This window comes from Aspergillus campestris, assembly GCF_002847485.1.
Source record: "Aspergillus campestris IBT 28561 chromosome Unknown P168scaffold_1, whole genome shotgun sequence".
NCBI classification, from domain to species: domain Eukaryota; kingdom Fungi; phylum Ascomycota; class Eurotiomycetes; order Eurotiales; family Aspergillaceae; genus Aspergillus; species Aspergillus campestris.
Genome location: NW_020194336.1, coordinates 3,339,854 through 3,358,713, shown reverse-complemented (window position 1 = coordinate 3,358,713; position 18,860 = coordinate 3,339,854). Strand labels below are relative to the sequence as shown.

The 18,860-nt window shown below is 52.5% G+C and overlaps 7 protein-coding genes across 7 annotated transcripts; 4 read left to right on the top strand and 3 right to left on the bottom strand.

Moving 5' to 3' along the window:
- The first annotated feature begins 25 nt into the window (after positions 1 to 25).
- Positions 26 to 802, top strand: P168DRAFT_25489 (uncharacterized protein). Its single transcript, XM_024834426.1, has one exon. It carries the CDS (start codon positions 213 to 215, stop codon positions 753 to 755), a length of 543 nt encoding a protein of 180 aa, XP_024697467.1. The 5' UTR covers positions 26 to 212; the 3' UTR covers positions 756 to 802.
- On the bottom strand, positions 757 to 2,130 carry P168DRAFT_323925 (uncharacterized protein). Its single transcript, XM_024840754.1, has 2 exons — positions 1,897 to 2,130; positions 757 to 1,757 (listed from the first exon to the last, which is right to left on the bottom strand). Exons 1-2 carry the CDS (start codon positions 2,056 to 2,058, stop codon positions 849 to 851), a joined length of 1,071 nt encoding a protein of 356 aa, XP_024697466.1. The 5' UTR covers positions 2,059 to 2,130; the 3' UTR covers positions 757 to 848.
- A 611-nt stretch (positions 2,131 to 2,741) lies between these two features.
- P168DRAFT_278420 (uncharacterized protein) lies at positions 2,742 to 3,518 on the bottom strand (the record flags this gene model as incomplete). The annotated part of the gene is made up of 1 exon (XM_024835691.1): positions 2,742 to 3,518. One exon carries the CDS (start codon positions 3,516 to 3,518, stop codon positions 2,742 to 2,744), a length of 777 nt encoding a protein of 258 aa, XP_024697465.1.
- Positions 3,519 to 6,335: 2,817 nt separating this feature from the next.
- P168DRAFT_286942 (acetyl-CoA synthetase-like protein) lies at positions 6,336 to 7,971 on the bottom strand. Its single transcript, XM_024836462.1, has one exon. It carries the CDS (start codon positions 7,671 to 7,673, stop codon positions 6,582 to 6,584), a length of 1,092 nt encoding a protein of 363 aa, XP_024697464.1. The 5' UTR covers positions 7,674 to 7,971; the 3' UTR covers positions 6,336 to 6,581.
- A 329-nt stretch (positions 7,972 to 8,300) lies between these two features.
- On the top strand, positions 8,301 to 9,979 carry P168DRAFT_286941 (glycoside hydrolase family 43 protein). The gene is made up of 4 exons (XM_024836461.1): positions 8,301 to 8,579; positions 8,690 to 8,853; positions 8,945 to 9,658; positions 9,747 to 9,979. The coding sequence occupies exons 1-4, from the start codon at positions 8,404 to 8,406 to the stop codon at positions 9,857 to 9,859; spliced, it is 1,167 nt and encodes a 388-aa protein (XP_024697463.1). The 5' UTR covers positions 8,301 to 8,403; the 3' UTR covers positions 9,860 to 9,979.
- A 3,175-nt stretch (positions 9,980 to 13,154) lies between these two features.
- On the top strand, positions 13,155 to 17,438 carry P168DRAFT_314916 (uncharacterized protein; the record flags this gene model as incomplete). Its single annotated transcript, XM_024839850.1, has 5 exons — positions 13,155 to 13,248; positions 13,310 to 13,545; positions 13,612 to 13,792; positions 13,853 to 14,061; positions 16,251 to 17,438. 5 exons carry the CDS (start codon positions 13,155 to 13,157, stop codon positions 17,436 to 17,438), a joined length of 1,908 nt encoding a protein of 635 aa, XP_024697462.1.
- A 110-nt stretch (positions 17,439 to 17,548) lies between these two features.
- Positions 17,549 to 18,687, top strand: P168DRAFT_25338 (DUF829-domain-containing protein). The gene has a single exon (XM_024834375.1). It carries the CDS (start codon positions 17,675 to 17,677, stop codon positions 18,626 to 18,628), a length of 954 nt encoding a protein of 317 aa, XP_024697461.1. The 5' UTR covers positions 17,549 to 17,674; the 3' UTR covers positions 18,629 to 18,687.
- Positions 18,688 to 18,860: the final 173 nt, after the last annotated feature.

The window sequence follows — 18,860 nt, the reverse complement described above, 5'->3', positions numbered from 1 at the left end:
CTAATTCCCCCCCGATTTCCTTTGTCCTGAAATGATATCTAGCCGGCTCTTTGTTCTCAGCATTACCGATATCCATCCATGACACAGAGCAGGAGTTTTTATTTTTCACCTTTCTCAATTCTCTTTCTTCCTTTTTGTTCTCTGCTCATTGAGCAGCGGGTAATCTGTGACTCCCAATTTCAAGGTCCTGTCGAACCAGGCCTCGAACGTATATGTTATTATCTCCCTTTCCAATCACCTTGGAAGAACCCAACCCGCCTTGTCTTATTGAATCCTTTTTTTCTCTCCATTCCCCTCTTGTATGTTTTCTCCCTGCTCGTGTCCTGGCTATTCATCCAACCCTCAATCTATCTCGATATCTTTTCTCTCTCTTATCTTGGTCTCGCAAGCTGGATATCCCACCCTCTGTTGGTGTCTTCGTCGCAGAGTTTGTAGTCAGTGGCGATGATGGCGACTGGGGGGACGGAAGGACGGCGCTGAATCAAGAGGACGTGGACCGTCATCTCATGTCTCTTTATAACTATTTTCTTTCTTATGCGTTATGCCGGGTTGGTTGTCATAGTCAGAGTTTTTGTACGGATTGTGGAATATCAGATATGTCTGTCTTATTGTCTTGTCTTGGCTTGGCTCGGCTTGGCTTGGCTTGGCCTGTACGTGTAGTTCTATTTACATACGTCGATTGCGACTTCGCCTCCGGACCTCCAGGTTATCGAGGGAACAGCGAAAAGAAAGACAAAGAAGATCAATGGATGTAACCTCATCAATAATACCAATAGAAAAAAATATGTGTCAAAAAGCTAAGCCACCGCTAAAGATACCAAAAATACTAAAATAAACAAATAAATGAGTTAAAACCTCAACTTCGGCCCCAAAAACACAATCAAAACAGCCAACAACCACAGTCCAAAGATCCACGCATAGAGCATCATCCGTCCCCACCACCCCTTCCCCTCCGTCATCCGGCGCAGGGTGCCCATGCGGCGCTCCGCGGCGCCCATGGAGCCCGTGGAGCGGTCGAGGCCGTCGACGGCGCGGGCGAGGACGGATTTCTCGGACTCGAGGGAGGCGTGGAAGGCGTGGGAGGAGGATTTGAGTTGGCTGGCGAGGGAGAGGAGGGAGGTGGTGAGGTCTTCTTGGGTGGTGCGGTCTGTTGTGAGTTGGGATTCGGTTTGGGAGGTTGATGAGGGGGTTGGGTCGGTTTGGGCGTGTGGGAGGGGGAAGAGGTCTGTCCCTGTTCTGGCTCCTGTTGTTGTTGCTGTGGGGGTTGTGGGGGCTGTTGTTGATGATGATGGGGGGAGGTGGGATCTGTTTCGGAGGGTTGGGAGGGCTGGTTCTGGCTGTTCTTGTTTGGTTGGCTGTGTTGTTGTCGTTGCTTGCGGTGGTTGTGTAGTAGCTGTTGGTACGGCCGATGTTGTAGTAGTAGCAGTAACTGAAGAAACACCACCCTCCTCATCTAACCCTCCCCGCCCCCCATCCCCAGAAGTACTACTCCCCTCATCAGGCGTCAAAAGATCCTCACCATCCAGCGACTCAGACTCCGACTCATCGTCTCCTTCATCCTGGCCCGCAGCACCGCGACGAGCAGACCGGAGGGTCTCCGCCTCGGTGGTGATCTCGTCGAGGACAGCTTGCAGTTTCTTGAGCGTCTGGCGGTAGAGCAGGAGGTCTGTCTGGAGGTCGTTGCGGTGGTCGGGGGCTTTTATCGTTGGGAGGGCGCGTTCGAGTGAGGTGAGGGTTGATTGCGCGAATGCTATGTTCTGGTTTCTGTTAGATGGGTTCTATCTTGGTTTGGGGGCTGGCGGAGCTAGCTAGCTCTGGGGCTTTTTGTATCTCTTTGTATACGCTCCAGGGGAGCGCGGGACTCGCGAGGATACAGTAGGTAAGGGAAGAACGTACAGCACCAACTCGCATGCGCTGATACTCCGACTGGCGTAGCGGAGAGAGATCCGCGCTTGGGACCAAGAGATTGAGCTCGAGGCGGTGCACGAGGCGCGATAAGGAGAGCGCCGTCAGATCGGGCGAATCTGCGGCGGAGACGGGATATGTGGTGAGTGTCATTTTGGCGATCCTCCTAGAGTATGCTGGTGTCGTGAGGGTATCATGGGAGGGACGTAAGAGGGGAAGAGAGAGTGAGAGGGAGACAGTTGGGCATCATGCTGGACGGACTGAGTCCAATGATGATGAAGTACGTTTTTACCGCATTGGGTTAGATCCGTAGCAATTAATGCTGATGACTCAGCTGGATACTTTACGGACATAATGGTGCATACTTAGTTGTGAAGTGCGTATATTGGAGCAAGTAATTGAATTCCAGTTTCAACATCGAATATAAGTGAACAGTAAGTGATGGCGCAATCATTAGAATCATACTATCATCGGCATACATAATATCGGCCACCATTGCTACCAAGTACCAACCCAGTACTATGTCTGCCTATCTCATCTCCGCCACAGACCATAGCCCAACACCAAAATAGGTAGTCTCATGTCAAATCCCCACCCGGAAAAAGAGCACGAAAAGGGACAACACGGAAGAACAGGGAAGAGGCGAGAAAAACAGAAAGGATGAAAGCAAAGAGGGAGACAGAAAAATTGGAAACGTAAAAAGAAAAGGGAAATTAAAATGAGAGAAAAGAAAAAAAGAACATAACAACCTAAGATGCAGGAAAAGGAATGGAACAAACCTAGAAGGATGAAGGATCCATCCCGCATCAGCCCATTGGACAGCTCGTCATCCACTTTCAGCTATACTCGACCATCAGCCGTCTCCATGTCCGCACGCCTTCTTCGTCAGCATCATGGAGTAGCTGAACAACTTGGCGACTCTTCTGCACCGGTGGCCGCGGGCCTGCCGGCTCGCCCGATAGCTCTGATTCATCGAAGTGGTCGTCGTGGGAGGGGGAGGAGTAACCTGCTAGGCTTCCCACCGGCCGCCACTCAGTCGGTGTAGGCGCCATCGGCGGTAGCGAATCCCTGGGCCCAGAGTAGCTTGATTGATCACTCCCGCCGCCAGACAGGTCACTGGCTTGGGTCTCTGAGGTCGACGGTCTCGAGTGGTCACTCGGACCCGCGCTGGCTACAGGATCGCCGCCGGGGCTACCTGCTGGCTTCTCGTTCGCAGGATGCGTGGGCTGTTTTGCGCGGCCTAGGATGGCCGCGAGATGGCCACTGGAGGGCAGTGGGGTCAACTGAGACAGCGGTTGGAGGATATCACAGGCAGACGGGAAGGATGATGTCGCCGCCGTCGTCGTCATCACGTCGTGGGAAGGGTCCTTGATGCAGGGCGCCGCTGCTCCCTGACTTGCAGACATGTCGCCACCGGACTTTTCTGGAGGAGATGAGGATCGTAGTGAGTCCTGTCGCCTCTTCTCGGGGAGCTGGTACTTCCGCTGTCGGTGGTGTCTGATTCGTCGCGCAAGAAGGACAATGCCAATCACGCAGAGCGCGGGATAGAGGACCCCGTGTGTGAAACTCTGGATAGTGGGAGATGGGACACAGTCACCATGCTCACGGCCCATCGCCGTTGGTCTCCTGCGCGGTGGAGAGAGATCTCGGCTGCCTATCAGGCCGTAATGGAATCAGTTTATAAGCCGTAGTAGCGATGCACCAGTGGAGCCCTGGGCAGAATAGCAATGGTGATGGCGATGGTGACACTTTCGATGTTCGGAAGAGATCAAGGTGAAGTATGGACCCGTTGGTATATGTGTGTCTTAAAAGCTTAATGGAGGTATCAAGGATTTTAACCAGGGAGCAATAGCACAAAGAAATCGTCTGTTTCCCTATCAAACGAGAACAGGGAAGAGGAAACGACCGTTGGGTAGGTTTATAAACTCATCAGAGGCAGATCAGACAGCCCCCCCCAAGACCACGAAAAGACATTGACTTGCGCCTCTTGTGACCCGCAGGGAATTTCACTTTTCTTTACACTAAAAACCCAAGGGAACCAAGACCCCCTACCATGCGGAGACAATGGAAGATCTCACAGTGTGAAACCCCATCCGTTTGAGGGAATAGTCTACAATCCTAGTATGAAGAGGGAGGAGGGTCTATGGCGCGCGCCCCCTCCCAGTCCAGCTGGGCCCTGATCAGCCACGAGTCCTGCTGCGCTGCAGGGGATCCACGAGTGCACCACCATCTATCATATCATCCAATATTATAGGACCGGGGCGGGGCCGAGGGTCGGAAAAAAACGTCGAAGTCCAAGCAGTTCAGCTGTGGAATGCATGCGCCACCGCCGTCGACCCTCGCAGGCTCCCGCTAGTTCGTTAGACGGGGTTTAGCGGGTCCCGGCCTAATGTAAGGCTGGCTGACTGGATGGGATCCCTAAGGGGTGGTCCGATGAGGCTCGATCAGTGAGATCGATCGCTCTAATGATAGGCAGTCATCATTGTTTCAAATTGTGATTGAAGGAAGAGGATCCAAGTTGGAATTGGATGAAGTTCCGGATGAGAGACAATTGAAGTCTCAATGGGGGGAAATGAACCGAACAAACAAGGGCAAATCCCGTGACTCCCGATCACTGGACTTTTCCATCCCGAGTATTCTCCTGCTTCAATAATTCATTTCAATATTCTCTCTTTTCCCCTCCATCATTCAGTCAGCCAAGATGTCCGGATCGACACGTCCCCCTCATCTTTCCCTGCTTGCAGATCCGTCTCTAATCCCGCTGCTGTTCGGCAGTCAAGGTTTCGACAGTCCGATCGGACTTGGTGGGGACATGCTTGCCATCAGCTCGCCATTGTCCAAATAGTCGACCATCCATCTCCACCTCGGCCATACACGGTCTATCAGATTCCCAAACTGATGATCCCATCATCTCCATCATTCCCACTACTTGGTCGCCAATTCATTCGACCGAGTCGTGGGTTCCTCCCCATCCAACGAGATGCAATTCGCCTACGTGGCGGTGAGAACCGTGCATCTCTCGGGCACCGTGACAAATACCGATGATCGGGCTGAGGGAGCGAATTGATCAGATCTAACTTATCACAGTATAGAATCGCCTCTGATCGGGATTAACTACTGGTCTATGCCATCCCTCCCCCTCCCAGAACCAAATAACCGGGTCGCCCCCATGCAGCCTGTCGATCAGCGCAAAACTCTAATATGGACGATGGGAATTCCAAATTCCGTCCAGATTTTCCAGCCTGATTCATTTTTGCCCGATGTCGCTGCCGCTCTAGCGGGCGTGCCCTGGGTGTTCGCAGCCCTGTCCATCCGCGACGCAAGGGAAGATCCATGAAGACTCATTCGATGGCAAGTGACACCTCTGAGAGAAATTTTACGTTTCGTATGACAGCAAAGAAAAAAAATATTCAATCAGCAGAGTCAGTGGCAAGTCATCGAGCACGATTGTCCTTAGGTTGACGTTTCTCGACATTGGCTTGGAATAACTAATGGGACCCAGTACTAGAGGCCTATCACTAGTCAATAGGCTAGAGTATCCTACAGTTTCTCGGTGTTCACCGCTACCTGGACCATGGTAGCACCCATTGTTTACCGGTAAGACTTTTTAATGATTTTTGATTGGTGAAGAGCTCTCATGCCAGTAAATGCAACCTAATCGGCAAACACTTGGCCCCTCCTGCCCAAAAAGCAGATTCTGGTTCTTACTGGCAATCTGCAATTTTGAACCTTGTACACCTCTCACATACTTTACTTGGTTTATGGGTTAATACAATCGCGATCTATGTGCTCGAATCAATACCCCGCATTGATCCGCCAGAGTATAAACAGTGTATAGCTTCACCCCTTGAGGGGCCCCCCAAATTAATCTCTATAGTGGCTGTGCGTGGACTTATAGTTTGGCCCGGACATCACCAGTCTTCTGCTGAATCTCCTTCTGTGCCTGGTCGCGAAGTGTCTTCCGCAGGATCTTCCCGGAGGGATTCTTCGGGATCGCGTCGAGGAAGACCACGCCGCCCGTGATGCGCTTGATCCAGGAGACTTTTCCGTCCATGAACGAGGTGATGTCCTGCGCTGTGGCGGTCTTGCCGGGGTTCAATACTACGTATGCTCGGGGCCGTTCGTCGTCGTTCCTGTTACCGATTGTTAGTACCAACTAGACGATTGCCTCATTTCGGGTAGGTAGGCAACTTACATAGTAACGCCGATGACGGCAACATCAGCAATAGCGGGATGTTCCAGCAGGATGGCTTCCAGCTCGGCCGGGGCGACTTGGTTGCCCTTCACCTTGATCAGTTCCTGGTTCTGTTAGCCTCTACTCATTGAATTCCCGGTCACGTAGTAGAGTCAAGTACCTTTTTCCGGTCAACCACGTGGAACTTGCCATCTGTGGAGACGTAGGCGATATCGCCCGTCTTCAGCCACCCATCCTCGGTCAAAGTCTCCTGCGTGGCTTGTGAATTGCGCCAGTATCCTTTCATAACATTGGGGCCTCGCACCCAGAGCTCACCGCGCTCGTTGCGCCCTAGCTCGGTCACTCCGTCGTCGGCCATGATTCTCGCCTCGCAGTTGGCGTTCAGCTCTCCCACCGAAGCCGTGTAGCTCTTCTGGGTGGGGTCCCATCCGAGGATCGAACATGTCGCTCTGTCTCACTTAGTACTCGGAGGTCGCAAGGATCATAAATTGGGGGAAAGAGGCTCAACATACTCCGTCATACCCCATCCCTGCTTGACATTAATCCGTCCCGGCTCCCACAGCTTCTCGACCTCCTCACAGACCTCGCGTCCGAGAGGAGCCGCCCCACTACCGACCGACTCAACACTACTCAAATCATACTTACCGCTCCTGACCACAGGATGCTTCGCCAACGCCACCACAACAGGGGGCACGAGAATGAGATCCGAGATGCGAAACCGGTCGGTATACTCGAGCATCTTGATAAAATCAAACTTAGGCATGATGTACACAGGTACGCCACGCGATATGGCCGCAGCAATGAAGATGCTCTGGGCCATGGCGTGGTACATGGGCAGAAAGCACAGCCAGCGAGAGCGGCTCTGCCTCTCCTTCCAGTCCGGATCCTGGTAGAAGAGGTGGTTCCACTGCAGCATGTTGGCGCAGTAGTTCTTGTGCGAGATCTCCACGCCCTTGGGCCGTCCCGTCGTGCCGCTCGAGTAGTTGAGGGCCAGCGTGCGGCGGGCCGCCTCGGGGGTGGACAGCTCGTCCCACGCAAATCCGGTCGCTTCGCTCTCCGACGCGATGAGCTCACCCCAGTGGCGGCAGCCCAGGCGGCCTTGCCCCCGCCCGTCGTACACAGCATTGTCGAATACAAACACGCGGTCTTGGGGGAGCCCCGCCAAGCGGGCCGCCTCGATGCCCGTGTCTAGGCTGGCGTCTGCGCAAAGCAGGTATGTCGCACCGCTGTCCTGCAGCTGGTAGGCTAGCTCGCCCGCGACGAAAGTGGGATTGGCACCGGAGAAGACGCCGCCGGCCATGATGATGCCCATGAAGACGACGGGGAAGAAGAGGTCATTGCCAGAGAACAGCAGTACGCGATCGCCGGGTTTCAACCCGGCACGGCGCAACCCGGCAGCGAACCGCTGACTCCAAATACGAAACCCATGGGTAGTGAAGTAATGCGTATCGGGGCGAGCAGCCTCGGCGAAGCAGCGGTGCGAGTTGGAGAGCGGATGAGTGGGGGAGGTGAGGAGAAGCGATGCCAGATGACAATCGGGGACGTCAATCTGCCAGCGGGATTGGAAGGGCATTTCAATTATAGTAGTGATCGTATATATACCGATATTGACCAGGTTGTTTATGGGTATAGAGTAAGATTTTGGGTGTAGAACAAGGCCAATGGATATATAGTGTTTTCATCCCCGCATTTCGGTCGGTTATTTCCTTGCCGAGACGGGAGTGGTTGCCTCGGGCTTCACTATTCGAGATATCCATCGGCCCATCAATATTGATTACCTTCGAGGATATCCATTTCTAAGGATTATGATTGACAGCATGCATGTTTGATCTCCATCTCTATATCTGGGGCAACTCTACACCATACTCCGATATCTACCATACTACACTCCCAGTAACACCCCGCAATATATACATCCCGGACATAACACCACAAGATATATATCAAAACAAGATACCCCACAGATCATACAACCACTAATCCAAAGCTAAAACAACACATGATCAATCGACCATCCTTGGCATACAGACGGCGAACAAATCACCAAGAGACCCGACCGTTGGATTGGGAAAGCGCAAATGAGGGGTATGTAGTATTTTATCCGTGTTTACTGGAGCTTCTTTGTTGTTCCCAGCCTCGGAGGGGTATGTTTACTTCTCTGGATTTATTTACTTGGGTATATCTATCTACCCCCAGATCTATCCCCAAACAGCACATAGCATACAATAAAGAGACATACAGACAAAAAACAGCAGAGCAAATACACAAACTGAACATAAGACAGAGATAGAAAGAGAGCAAGAATGTGGTCCTCCATCCTCCTAGCAAGCACCCTCCTAATCAACCTCTCCACCCCACAATCCTTCGACCCCAACCAAGCCAATCTCCAAACCTTCGATCTCGCCCTCGTCGGCACCGATCGCTCCACCAACAACGCCTCTTACCATAATCCCATCAGTACCGTTAATGCCGGTGATCCGTTCGTATTTCCCCATTATTCTTTCTCCTTCTCCCCAATCTACCGTGGCTTATCTAATAGAAGTGAACTATATGTTTAATTCCAGAGAATGAAGGCTAATAATTGAATAGGTTCGTCCTCCGCCATGAGGATTGGTACTTCTTGACATACACCACCAATGATAATATCACGCTGAAGAGGTCCCGCTCTTTGACGGATAATTGGGACTTTGCGGAGTCTCAAGTGGTTTTTAAACCTGATGCGTCGAGTGGGGAGCCTTGGTCGACTGATGTGGGTTTTGCTTTTTATTATCTTCTTGGTATACACTTGGATATGTGTGTACAGAGGTACAGAGCAAGGTATATATAGCTACTAACTCTACGCAGTTATGGGCCCCGAACTCCACCACATCAGTCAGAAATGGTACATCATCTTCACGGCAACCCCCGACAAAGACGCCCCACCGCCGCTGCAGGATGCAAAATGTCCGATTAACTGCCCCGCGGTTAATCACCGCATGTTCGTGCTGGAGAGCTCGGGGCCCGACGCCTGGACCTCGACCTATGCTCTACGGAGCACCCTCGACACCTTCGACCAGTTCGCCATCGATGGTACCTACTTCCATCACGCGGACCAGATCTACCACATATACAGCTGCTGGGAAGATACCTACAGCGCGTGGCCCGCCAACCTGTGCATCACGCGCATGTCCGACCCGCTGACGATCAACTCCACCCTGAGCGAGCGCGCTATCATCTCCGTCCCCGACGAGCCCTGGGAGCAGGTGCCCCGCGGTCGACCCGTGCGGCTTGCTACCAACGAGGGTCCCCAGCAGCTGGTGAATCCCCACACCGGCCAGAACTTCGTCGTGTACTCCGCCGCCCGCGTCGACACTCCGTTCTACTGTCTGGGATATCTTGAGCTCGTCGGTGATGACCCCATGATCCCCTGTAGTTGGCGCAAACACCGCGAGGGCTGTGTGTTCCAGCAGAACCCCGACGCGGGGGTCTATGGCACGGGACACGCGAGTTTCACTGTTAGTCCGGATGGGACGGAGCATTATGTGGTTTATCATGCACAGACGACGGACCAGCCGAAATGTAAGTCTTTCCTTTCTTTTCTTCTCCCATGCCCAACTCGCTTGCTGCTTTGTTCCTCGGATGGTAGATCGAATGCTGACCGATACAGCAAACCTCTACCGCACTATTCGGACGCAAAAGTTCACTTGGGGTGAGAACGGCGCGCCTACCTTCCCAGCCGCGTTGAATGGGCCTTTTGATGTTCCGCGGGGACAGAATTAACGAAATCTGCATGGCGTGTAGTCGACGTTAGGTCGGGGCTTGTCCGGAGGTGACATGATACACATAATCATTCTCATAGTATTAGCACAGTTCATGATGTCAGTAAGTTCATAATGCCAGTATAGTTATTTCAGCAAAAACCAGAAGATTAGACTGCACTCGATCAGGTCACCCGCGAGAATGATGAAAATCTCTGTCGACCGGTGATGATAGCGTGGTTGGGATAGAATGTCGGTGAACAGAGGGAAGGTCCGCCGTACCCCGTCAATGGTAGTAATTAACAGGAGATTAGAGTCAACTATCAAAGCACTTTGCCTTTGTTTGTGCTCGAAGTGGATGTGGAAATCATGGTGAAAGGGGAAAGGGGGGAAGAGGGTGGGAGCATTTGGGACTCTGAAGGGGGGCGCCAACGTGGCGATATCCTTAGTCCTAGAACAAAGAGAAAAAGGAAAGGAAGAATAGAAACGACGCAAGATGCACGTTTAAAGAAACGATCTTCCTTCCCAGGAGAGCCAGTTGTTCCTTCCACCAAGGAGGGGCGAAAGATTGCCACCACGCGGCCCTAAGCGAAGGATGGCTGGATGATGTGTATCAACCATCATATGTCCATGACGATGCAAAGATGAGAAAAGTGGCATACTGATCAGCCAAGGCTGACTTCGTTTCGTATGTTTCCGGACCAACGATTGTCTTCACGGTTCGCTGACGAAACAGCCAACTGTCGGTGCTCGAGTCGCTTCCAGCGAAAATACCTCAGCCCATCAAGCGACCGGTCTGCTTACTGTGGATGAAAATACCTCGAGAGATTACTATAGCAATGTCAGACGAGATTATCCTATATGGCCCCCATCCGATAGAGTAGACTAGGACATTTAATGGCTCATTGACGGGATCCCGGAGTTAGACCTGAATGATGTGGCCCTAGGGTTCCCATTTCCCATGATTTGATAGACCGCGTGGTTCGAGGCCACCTCGTCGGCCAGCCCCTAGGTTGCCCCGTCAGCCAGAGATCAGAGTGTTGGTCATCTTTGCCCTATTGTAAGCTTCTGAAACGCGGACTGCATCCATGACATCTGTTTCTCTGCTAGTTCCCCTACGGATCGTCAGCGTAACATCGGCTAGAGGCCCACGGAAGACAGTTGGTCCTACTCGCCCCTGAAGAACGACTGGTCCAGGGATGACTACTTTGTAGATGACATCGCCTTCCAAGGTTGTCGGTCTGAGCTAACAACCACACGGTGATTTTCTAGAATCTGACTCGGTGGCATTTCCCGCCGTTGACGTGCCGGAGAGCCCGGCCCCCCTGGCTGACTGGCATTGAGAACAGTTGTAACCATCGCAGGAAGACCTGCCACTAGACGTCGTCACAAGACAATCGTCAATATAGGTAGGATGTCGGGTGTCGGTGTACTCTGGAACTCTTAGCCCGAGCCGCTATCGCTCGGTCAACCAACAGAGTATCATGCAATTTTCGATATGTTGGGCAATGGACATCAGTCATCTGATCCTATGTAGAATCTTACATAGCCAAGCGCTATACCGACTCTCAAACTATCGCAAAGACGTTGGCAGGTGGACCCATAATCATCATTTCGCACTTGGCCACTTGCCCATATCCGTCTAATGCTAGATTTCTTGTTTGGGCGATAGATGTAGACGCCGTCGATGAACCCGGGCCAATCAGAAGCGTCAGCACGCCCTCAAGCTGGATAGCTTACTATATATAAGATTCTTCTCCACAATCGACAAGGGCGCACGGATTAGCGCTTATAGCTTAATCAACCATCCCGCCCTCGCTCTCGGACCAGGTTGGCGGACCAGTCCAGGGGGGCCGCTGGTCCATTTCCGCATGTTGCGACGTTATGACGGTCGCTTGGGTCGAGCCAACTAGCGGAGAACTGGTCGCGCGATCGCGCCTAGGATGGGCGGTGCTTGTGGTCCATGATGCGTTAGTGTCGTTGGATATCAATTCCCAACCAGCAAAAGTGTAATCTGAAGATATAGATAGCATCATCAGATTTCATCGCCCCAACACTAGTCCCATTCTAGGTGAAGATCGTCAGGTTCACCTGTCGGCTATTCTTGGAGGAACCGGTCCAGAGGTGGATGGCGATATGCAGAGACCCAAGACTCCTCTTGTTGTTGGATTTGAAGTGGGGGCCCTGTCATGTTGCCCACGGACGTCCCTCTGGGGTTGTGTTGGAAAGCAACAGAGTTGTATCCGACTGGTTCTGACTCGCTCTCGATCATTCCGTCGAAACATAATCCGTCTTGTAGCAGACGTGTGATCATCATTTCTTCACAATTTGCCTCAGTGCCCCGTAAGCATGAAGAGCATGTCGATCTGCGTCATTTGGTTATCTGGATGGAGGAAAGAATTGGAGAAGGTTGGTACCCCAGGGGCCTCAGGTCGTCTTGGCCCCCAACCTGTAAGGCGGATTCTAAATGGTTCAAGATATTGAATCGACACAGAGGCGGGGGTTTCATCCGAATGTGATGCTATTGTTAGATACACATAGCGCGTAGTTAATATCAATTAAAGGCGTCGCGGAATAGACTTGGTGTGGCTCAGCAGATATGAAGCAAGCCGACTGGAACGAAGGCAAGGTTTAGGATGAAGCCGAAGTGGGTCAGGATGAAGATTGAAATGATGACCCGTGACTTTCCTAGTCGCTCTTCCCTCTGACTGGACCCGCTAAATTTGTCATGGTGACCAAGTCACCATCGCTACTCATCTCGCTACTTTCTAGTTCTTCGACTAGTCGGAGGTTACTCCCTTACTCTTGACTCGATTCGATACCGCGTCTGTGTCAGACAGACACCGGGCGACGTGCCTCGTGCGTTCCCTTGGTGTCTCCGTCCATCCATGCTATGGGTTGGACGATGGATCCATTCATGTCCCCCACGAAGATCAGCCCCCCCCGATCGTCATCATCCATTCTTTCGTTCTTTCAGGTCTAACTTGAGATTAGCCTTGTCCTATTAGCAGGGAAACGAAAATAATAGAAACGGAAAAAGGAAAATGAAAAAGGAAAAGAAGTACAGGGCCGTTTTAGTGCCAAGATGATGAACAGAAACCATTACTGGACATGGACGCTCTCAGCCTCTCGGCTCATATGCCAAAGTGTGTCTATGAGGGAATAGAATGTTCTCTAGACCTTCTGTAATCTTGTATAGATGGTATATATTCGCCCTGTCCTCGCTCAACGATGTGGGACAGGCTCAAGTTCTACACACTCAACCCAACCCAAAGGCACTCTCGTCCTGACAACCTCTCATCCTCTTTCATTTCACCATGTACGCCTACAGAAAAGGTTCCCAGCTCGTCGAAATCCAAGACTATGACGAGAGGCGAAGGATCCAAAACCTCTTAGCCCAGCGCAGGTGGCGTATGTTCCCCCGTTGGCGGACCCGACCCTACGACAGGTGCTGACCCAGGATGCAATACAGGTCAAAAAGCTCGCCAGAGGGGAAGAAGCAACTCGCAACAGAGTCAGAGCCAGAGTCCCGAGCCCAAGTCGGAGTCGTCGCCCAGTCCTCCCTATATGGGGTCACAACAGCAGCCCCGGTCTACCCCCGAAGCTGGGGTGATCTATACTACCCAGCCCGATTCACATTCTCCTTGGATGTCGCCATCTCCTCAGACCCCTTACATGGACCCCAACAGTCTTCCACATTTGCCCCTGGTATGTGGCTACTGCTTTCTTCCCTTTCCCATATCAAGGAGAGCTCTTGTCTGACTGATGAAATAGATGGTCGATCCGAGTCGCTCGCCTCCTGGGTTACCAGTGCAAGAACCACTCTATGGACACCCGACGACACCCGAATCCACAGTGGGGTATGCATATATCCCGGCCACCTCCACCAGTTATCCGCAGACAAGTATGGCTGCAGATACCACCCAAGCTGCCCCGTATACGATGGCACATTACGGTATGAAGCTCTAGTGGTTCTTCTGTACCGAACGCGACCGACTGACCAACACCCGTATAGACCCTCAACTCGCCATCCCAGTCCCAGGCCCTGGCGTTCCCACCCCGGAAAATATGGATTCAGATGTGAAACGAAAGATCCTCGAGTCGCTGGAGGCAGCAGAGGGACTTTTCGATTGCGGAGTGATGCTGAACGTGTTCCCCGCGGACGACACCTTCCAGCGGCTTGTCGCCGAGGCTAAGTCGCGATTTCTTTCACTTTCGGCCACGGTATCATAAGCCATAAGCCGGCCCTTGACTATCACGCGCGGACATATATTAGGGGTGGAGTTTCTTGGCGATCATGTACATATACACATTGGCGGGATGGCGTGTTTAGACTAAATTGACCGAGCGGGTCTCGTTGGTTTGGGTCTTTTTTTTTCTTGAGGTGTTGTGAGTTAGAAGTTGGATGTCGTTGGACGTTGAAAGCTGAAAGACCATTATAGAATACCCAGAGCTGTCTGTTTTACCTGCAATTTCCAGTTCCAACAATCAACAAAGCTAGTAGTCTATTCGGGAATGCATGGGCTGGGATGCCTGTCCAATCCATACCACCGGTACATAAGGATATGCAAGGCTACAAGGCTACAAGGCCCGAATTCTCCGGATTATCGGCCCCCTCCTTATTTTAGCACGAAGAGGTCGTCTTCCAGTAGACCAGCACGGAGCATGGACTAAGCATACTACTACCTTCAATATCTACAGTGGGCAGTGGGCACAGAGGAAGGGCCCCACGGAACGGTGGGGACGACGGAAGCGGGTGGGTTTGAGCCCTACCGCCGGGGCCTATAATTAGGCGTTGCGCCTTCTGGGGGTTATCATTACCCGGCGGGGGCGTGGCTAGCTTCGGGGTGGACAGCCCTGAGTGGTTGGTCCGCAAAGGGTGCTATCGTACCTTGGGTAACTGATCGTTGGGTCCGGCCCTGGCCTAGTCTTTCCGCCCCCAACAAACCACTTGCTTGATCCATGGTTGTTTTTGGCCCCCGTGCTTACTGGCTTTGTTTGTTTGATTGAGGGGGAGGTTTACAAAGAAATTGGTCATGAGTTTGGGGGCTTCGAGATGGGTAGTTTGATTGTGTGGTCTTTAGGTTGGCGACCATTTCAATTAAAATGGTATTCGCTTAGTTTGTTTTACAATGGTACCACGTATGACTGAAGACCTAATATTGCTTTTCTGCTTTGCATAGTATGTTATGATAGGGTCTTCTGGCAAGTTCACTCAGCTGAGATAAATCTAGGAGTACTAACCCCTGAAAACGGTAACGCGACATGATTCTATTGATTCCATATAGTACTGAATAGAGTGCTGGTAAGCCATAGATTCTTGCCAAGCAAGACTCAGTCACTTGCTAATCAACCTTTACTCCCCTTGCTGCCCACTTATTTCAGCATGCATTGGTTGGGAGAGGCTGGTAGCTAGGTAGAGAAGTACATCTTTCTCATGGGATAAAACATACCCTATCAATGGTATGTAACCAGTAGTTTCCTACTCAATGCATAATCTGCGCAACTAGTCAATCATCACCGCCCCCCCTGGCCTTTTGAGGTCTCGTGGTATCTCACAAAGCTGTTGTTGTCCATTCCAGAACCACTTAAGTAAAATTGCTTGGGGGGGGCGCATATGGATGACATGGGAGTTGATACGCAGAATTTCACCGAGAAAGACGCATTCAATGAACACATGGATCATTGTATCAACTCAATCTGACAGAGTTTCATGTGCTCATCAGACATAGCGACAATCCATTAGCAATGGGATGGCGAAGAACAAGTCAATTTAGCTAATCCAAAAACGGTGCACATATGTAGGGACTTCGAAGCCCTCCGGACTTGGGGGCTTGAAAACCGCGCTGGAGTGTTCAGCACGAGTATCCCCATGTGCTAAAATTTTTTTTATAGAATAGAGACCACGTTCAGCGTTTTGTTGATCGTGTTTGAATGTGAACATCTCCTTGGTTTGTTGTGTTGAATGGCGATGAAATGGGGGAAGAAACAGACGTGTCGATATAGAATCTAATCCCAATCCGGTTAGCGGGCTCGGAGGTTCGGGTCCGCAATGCGGATCATGCCCCAGGCACTCAGGCACTCATCAGGCTCTTGACCCAGCAGGGAATGGAAGCTCCACTCAGTCCCTCTATCCTCTTCTCGCACTCCAGTGTACACTACAATTACCACTATTGAAACTACTATGCCCTCATGCCAGCTACCCAATCATCCTCTTCCCATGACCTGATCTTCATCAGCCAGGAATCCCTCCAAGGGCGCAAGCAGGCGCGTTCGCACCTCGCCCGCGCTGGCATTCGAGCGAGAATTCGGAGACAGAACCACCAGATCGCAGATAGTGGGAGTCACCGGACGACTCAAAGACGAAGTTCATCTCCACCGAACCTGCCAGGTGACTCGGGGTCTGCTTCCAGATCCCCCAACCCCCCCGGCCCAAAACCCCCGCGCAGATCTCGCCGTCCGGCTACTCGCTGGTCGAGTACCTGATATCCACTCACGTCTATCGGGAACTCGCCAGCACCTGGGGTGTCAGCCCGGCCATCTGTCCCGGCCCCACGCATCTCACCCATGGTTTATCACGAGCGTCTCCCGTACTGGATGCCATCTTCCGGGCCAGCGTCGCTTTTCACTGCATTGACCTCAACATCTGGTCCACCCAGGATCAAAGGCGAAATCTCCAGGTTGCGGCGCTGACCTACCGCGGAGAGGCTATTGCCTCAGCACGAAAGGAACTCCTGGACTGGATCCAGTGCGGTCCAGCAGACCATGAGGGTTCCGGTCACGTGTTAACCCGCGAGGACAGTGCAGCAGACTGGGAAGCCAGCTTCAGCATTGTCCTGCGACTTCTGCAGCTGGACTACCGTTTTGCCCGCAGTAGCGTGAACTCCCACTTTGCGGCCTGTCGTCGACTCCTCCGGGGCTCGTTGGGCGATCTTCGGGCTGATCGTAGATCCATTGGCACGCTTGCTGCGACCATTCGGAATCCCAGCCTGCATCACATCATGATCGCGTTTGAGTTCGCTCAGTCCACGGCCGAAAGCCTCGTCTGGAGCGATCGTGACCTTGATTTTCTCCAGCCGTGTCTGCAGGGATTTGTTCATCGGGTATCTCAACTGACCGCGGCCAGTGTTCATTTTGACCCGCAATCGTCTCCCCGGCTCCCGCCGTCGACCATCTTGTGGCGATGCCTGGCCAAGGAACCGGGAACCGTCGCCTCGAACATATATGGCGATGTATCCGAGGCCAGTGTCCAGTTGGGGAGTATTATGGTCCTCTGCTCGGTCTTTCTGGACTACGAGGGGAGCTGTGACAACCCGCCCTCTATCCCACAACAGTGTGTCGACGAGCTCGAAAACGCGCTGTTCTCTCTAGGAGAAAGCGAAGCGGTGTCCAGCGCCCTCAACGTCTCATGGCTGTTAGGCGGAGGCTTGGGACTACCCATCCATCGCCGGCGCGAGCGACTCTGGTTAGTTTCAGGGTTTGTATACGCTCTGAAAAGACGTGGGTGTTTTAGTGACTCAACCTCAGAGATCGACTTGAACGCCGACTCTGTAAAGGAAATTTGCTTGGATTTCCTAAGCAATAGGACGGAGACAGGGTGATGAGCTATTTTATGTGCCATGTTCTTGTGGACTCAACCCTAGTCTTGAACCCTGGCGCATCCCGGGCGATCTCAATTCTTATCCCGATTAGGAAATTGCCTAATCAGGAAAAGCTCCAGCACGCCAAGTCAACAAATTTATGGAGAAAACGGACCCCCCCTGATGGTGTTCTTGAACTTTATATGGTCCCATCTACTCCGTACCTTGCAGAAGGATAGACCACACTACTAATCGCTATGGCTGGACCGCTCTCACCACTCTCCCTGCGGAAGTTTTCCGATCACATCCGCATCTACGATCCGCAACCCGACAAAGAGCCAACCAACCCCAATGCGCCCACGACCGTCGTCCTATTCACATGGGCCGATGCGTCCCCGCGCCTCGTCCAGAAGTACGTGCAGGGCTACCATGACCTGTACCCATCTGCCAAGATAATCACCGTCACGGCACGGACCATGGCGACGTTCTTCGGCGGCCAGGAAGCCGCCAAGGCCTTGGTCAAGGACATGGTGTCGCAAGAGCTCTACAACGACGGCAACACCGAGACCATCCACTCGTATTCGTCCGCAGTGGACGGGTCCAAAGAAGAAGGAGACTCTCTCTCGGCAAGAAACACCCAAAAACAGCCCCAGATCCTCATGCACGCCTTCTCCAACAGCGGCGGCCTCAACCTCGAGGCCGTCTCCTCCACATGGCACGCCATGCAACACGCCTCGGGCAACAACCCGGGGCCGATCCCCCTCCACGGCCTAATCCTGGACTCCACCCCAGGCGGGGCCTCCTTCCGCCGCGAATTCCCGCGCTGGGTCGCCGGCATCGCCATCGGGTTCGCCTTCCTGCCCAAGCCGCTCGCCAAACTCACCGCCGCGGCCGTCGTCGTCCTGCTCATGGGTCTGCCCGCCCTTCTCGGCCTGGAAGGCCTCTCCGCGCGAGGCCGCCGCGTCGTCAACTCCCCAGACCGCATCCCCACCAGCAGCGCCAGACTCTACATCTACTCCGACTCCGACCCGCTCATCGGCCACCTCGACGTCGAGGAGCATGCCCGCGAGGCCTCTGAAGTCCAGGGCTACAAGAAGGTTGTTCTCGAGAAGTTCAGCGGCTCTGGACATGTGGCGCATCTGCGCCACGATCCGCAGCGGTACTGGGGGGCGGTTTCCAAGTTCTGGGATTCGTGTTGCTCTTCGTCGTAGGGGGGTTCCGTATATATGCTTGTAGATTGGGTTTATAGATGTTTTTAGCTATGTTTGATGAGAGTGTCTTTTATCAGCTAGATAAATTATTGATACTAAGTCCCATCTCTTTTTTCTTCCCTACAAGTATCCTTTCACCAAAGATGTAGAATTGAGAACGTGTCCCAGCAACATGCATTATACTGCTCAACCCTCCCCCCTCTAATTATTGTCGAATTGTGAGACATAAAAT

Coding starts and splice junctions, on each gene's coding strand:
- P168DRAFT_25489 (XM_024834426.1), top strand. CDS start 213: ATGTTATTATCTCCCTTTCCAATCACCTTGGAAGAACCCAACCCGCCT.
- P168DRAFT_323925 (XM_024840754.1), bottom strand. CDS start 2,058: ATGACACTCACCACATATCCCGTCTCCGCCGCAGATTCGCCCGATCTG. Junction 1,758..1,896: donor AGCGCATGCGAGTTGGTGCT/GTACGTTCTTCC, acceptor AACAGAAACCAG/AACATAGCATTCGCGCAATC.
- P168DRAFT_286942 (XM_024836462.1), bottom strand. CDS start 7,673: ATGCCCTTCCAATCCCGCTGGCAGATTGACGTCCCCGATTGTCATCTG.
- P168DRAFT_286941 (XM_024836461.1), top strand. CDS start 8,404: ATGTGGTCCTCCATCCTCCTAGCAAGCACCCTCCTAATCAACCTCTCC. Junction 8,854..8,944: donor GCCTTGGTCGACTGATGTGG/GTTTTGCTTTTT, acceptor AACTCTACGCAG/TTATGGGCCCCGAACTCCAC. Junction 9,659..9,746: donor GACGACGGACCAGCCGAAAT/GTAAGTCTTTCC, acceptor TGACCGATACAG/CAAACCTCTACCGCACTATT.
- P168DRAFT_25338 (XM_024834375.1), top strand. CDS start 17,675: ATGGCTGGACCGCTCTCACCACTCTCCCTGCGGAAGTTTTCCGATCAC.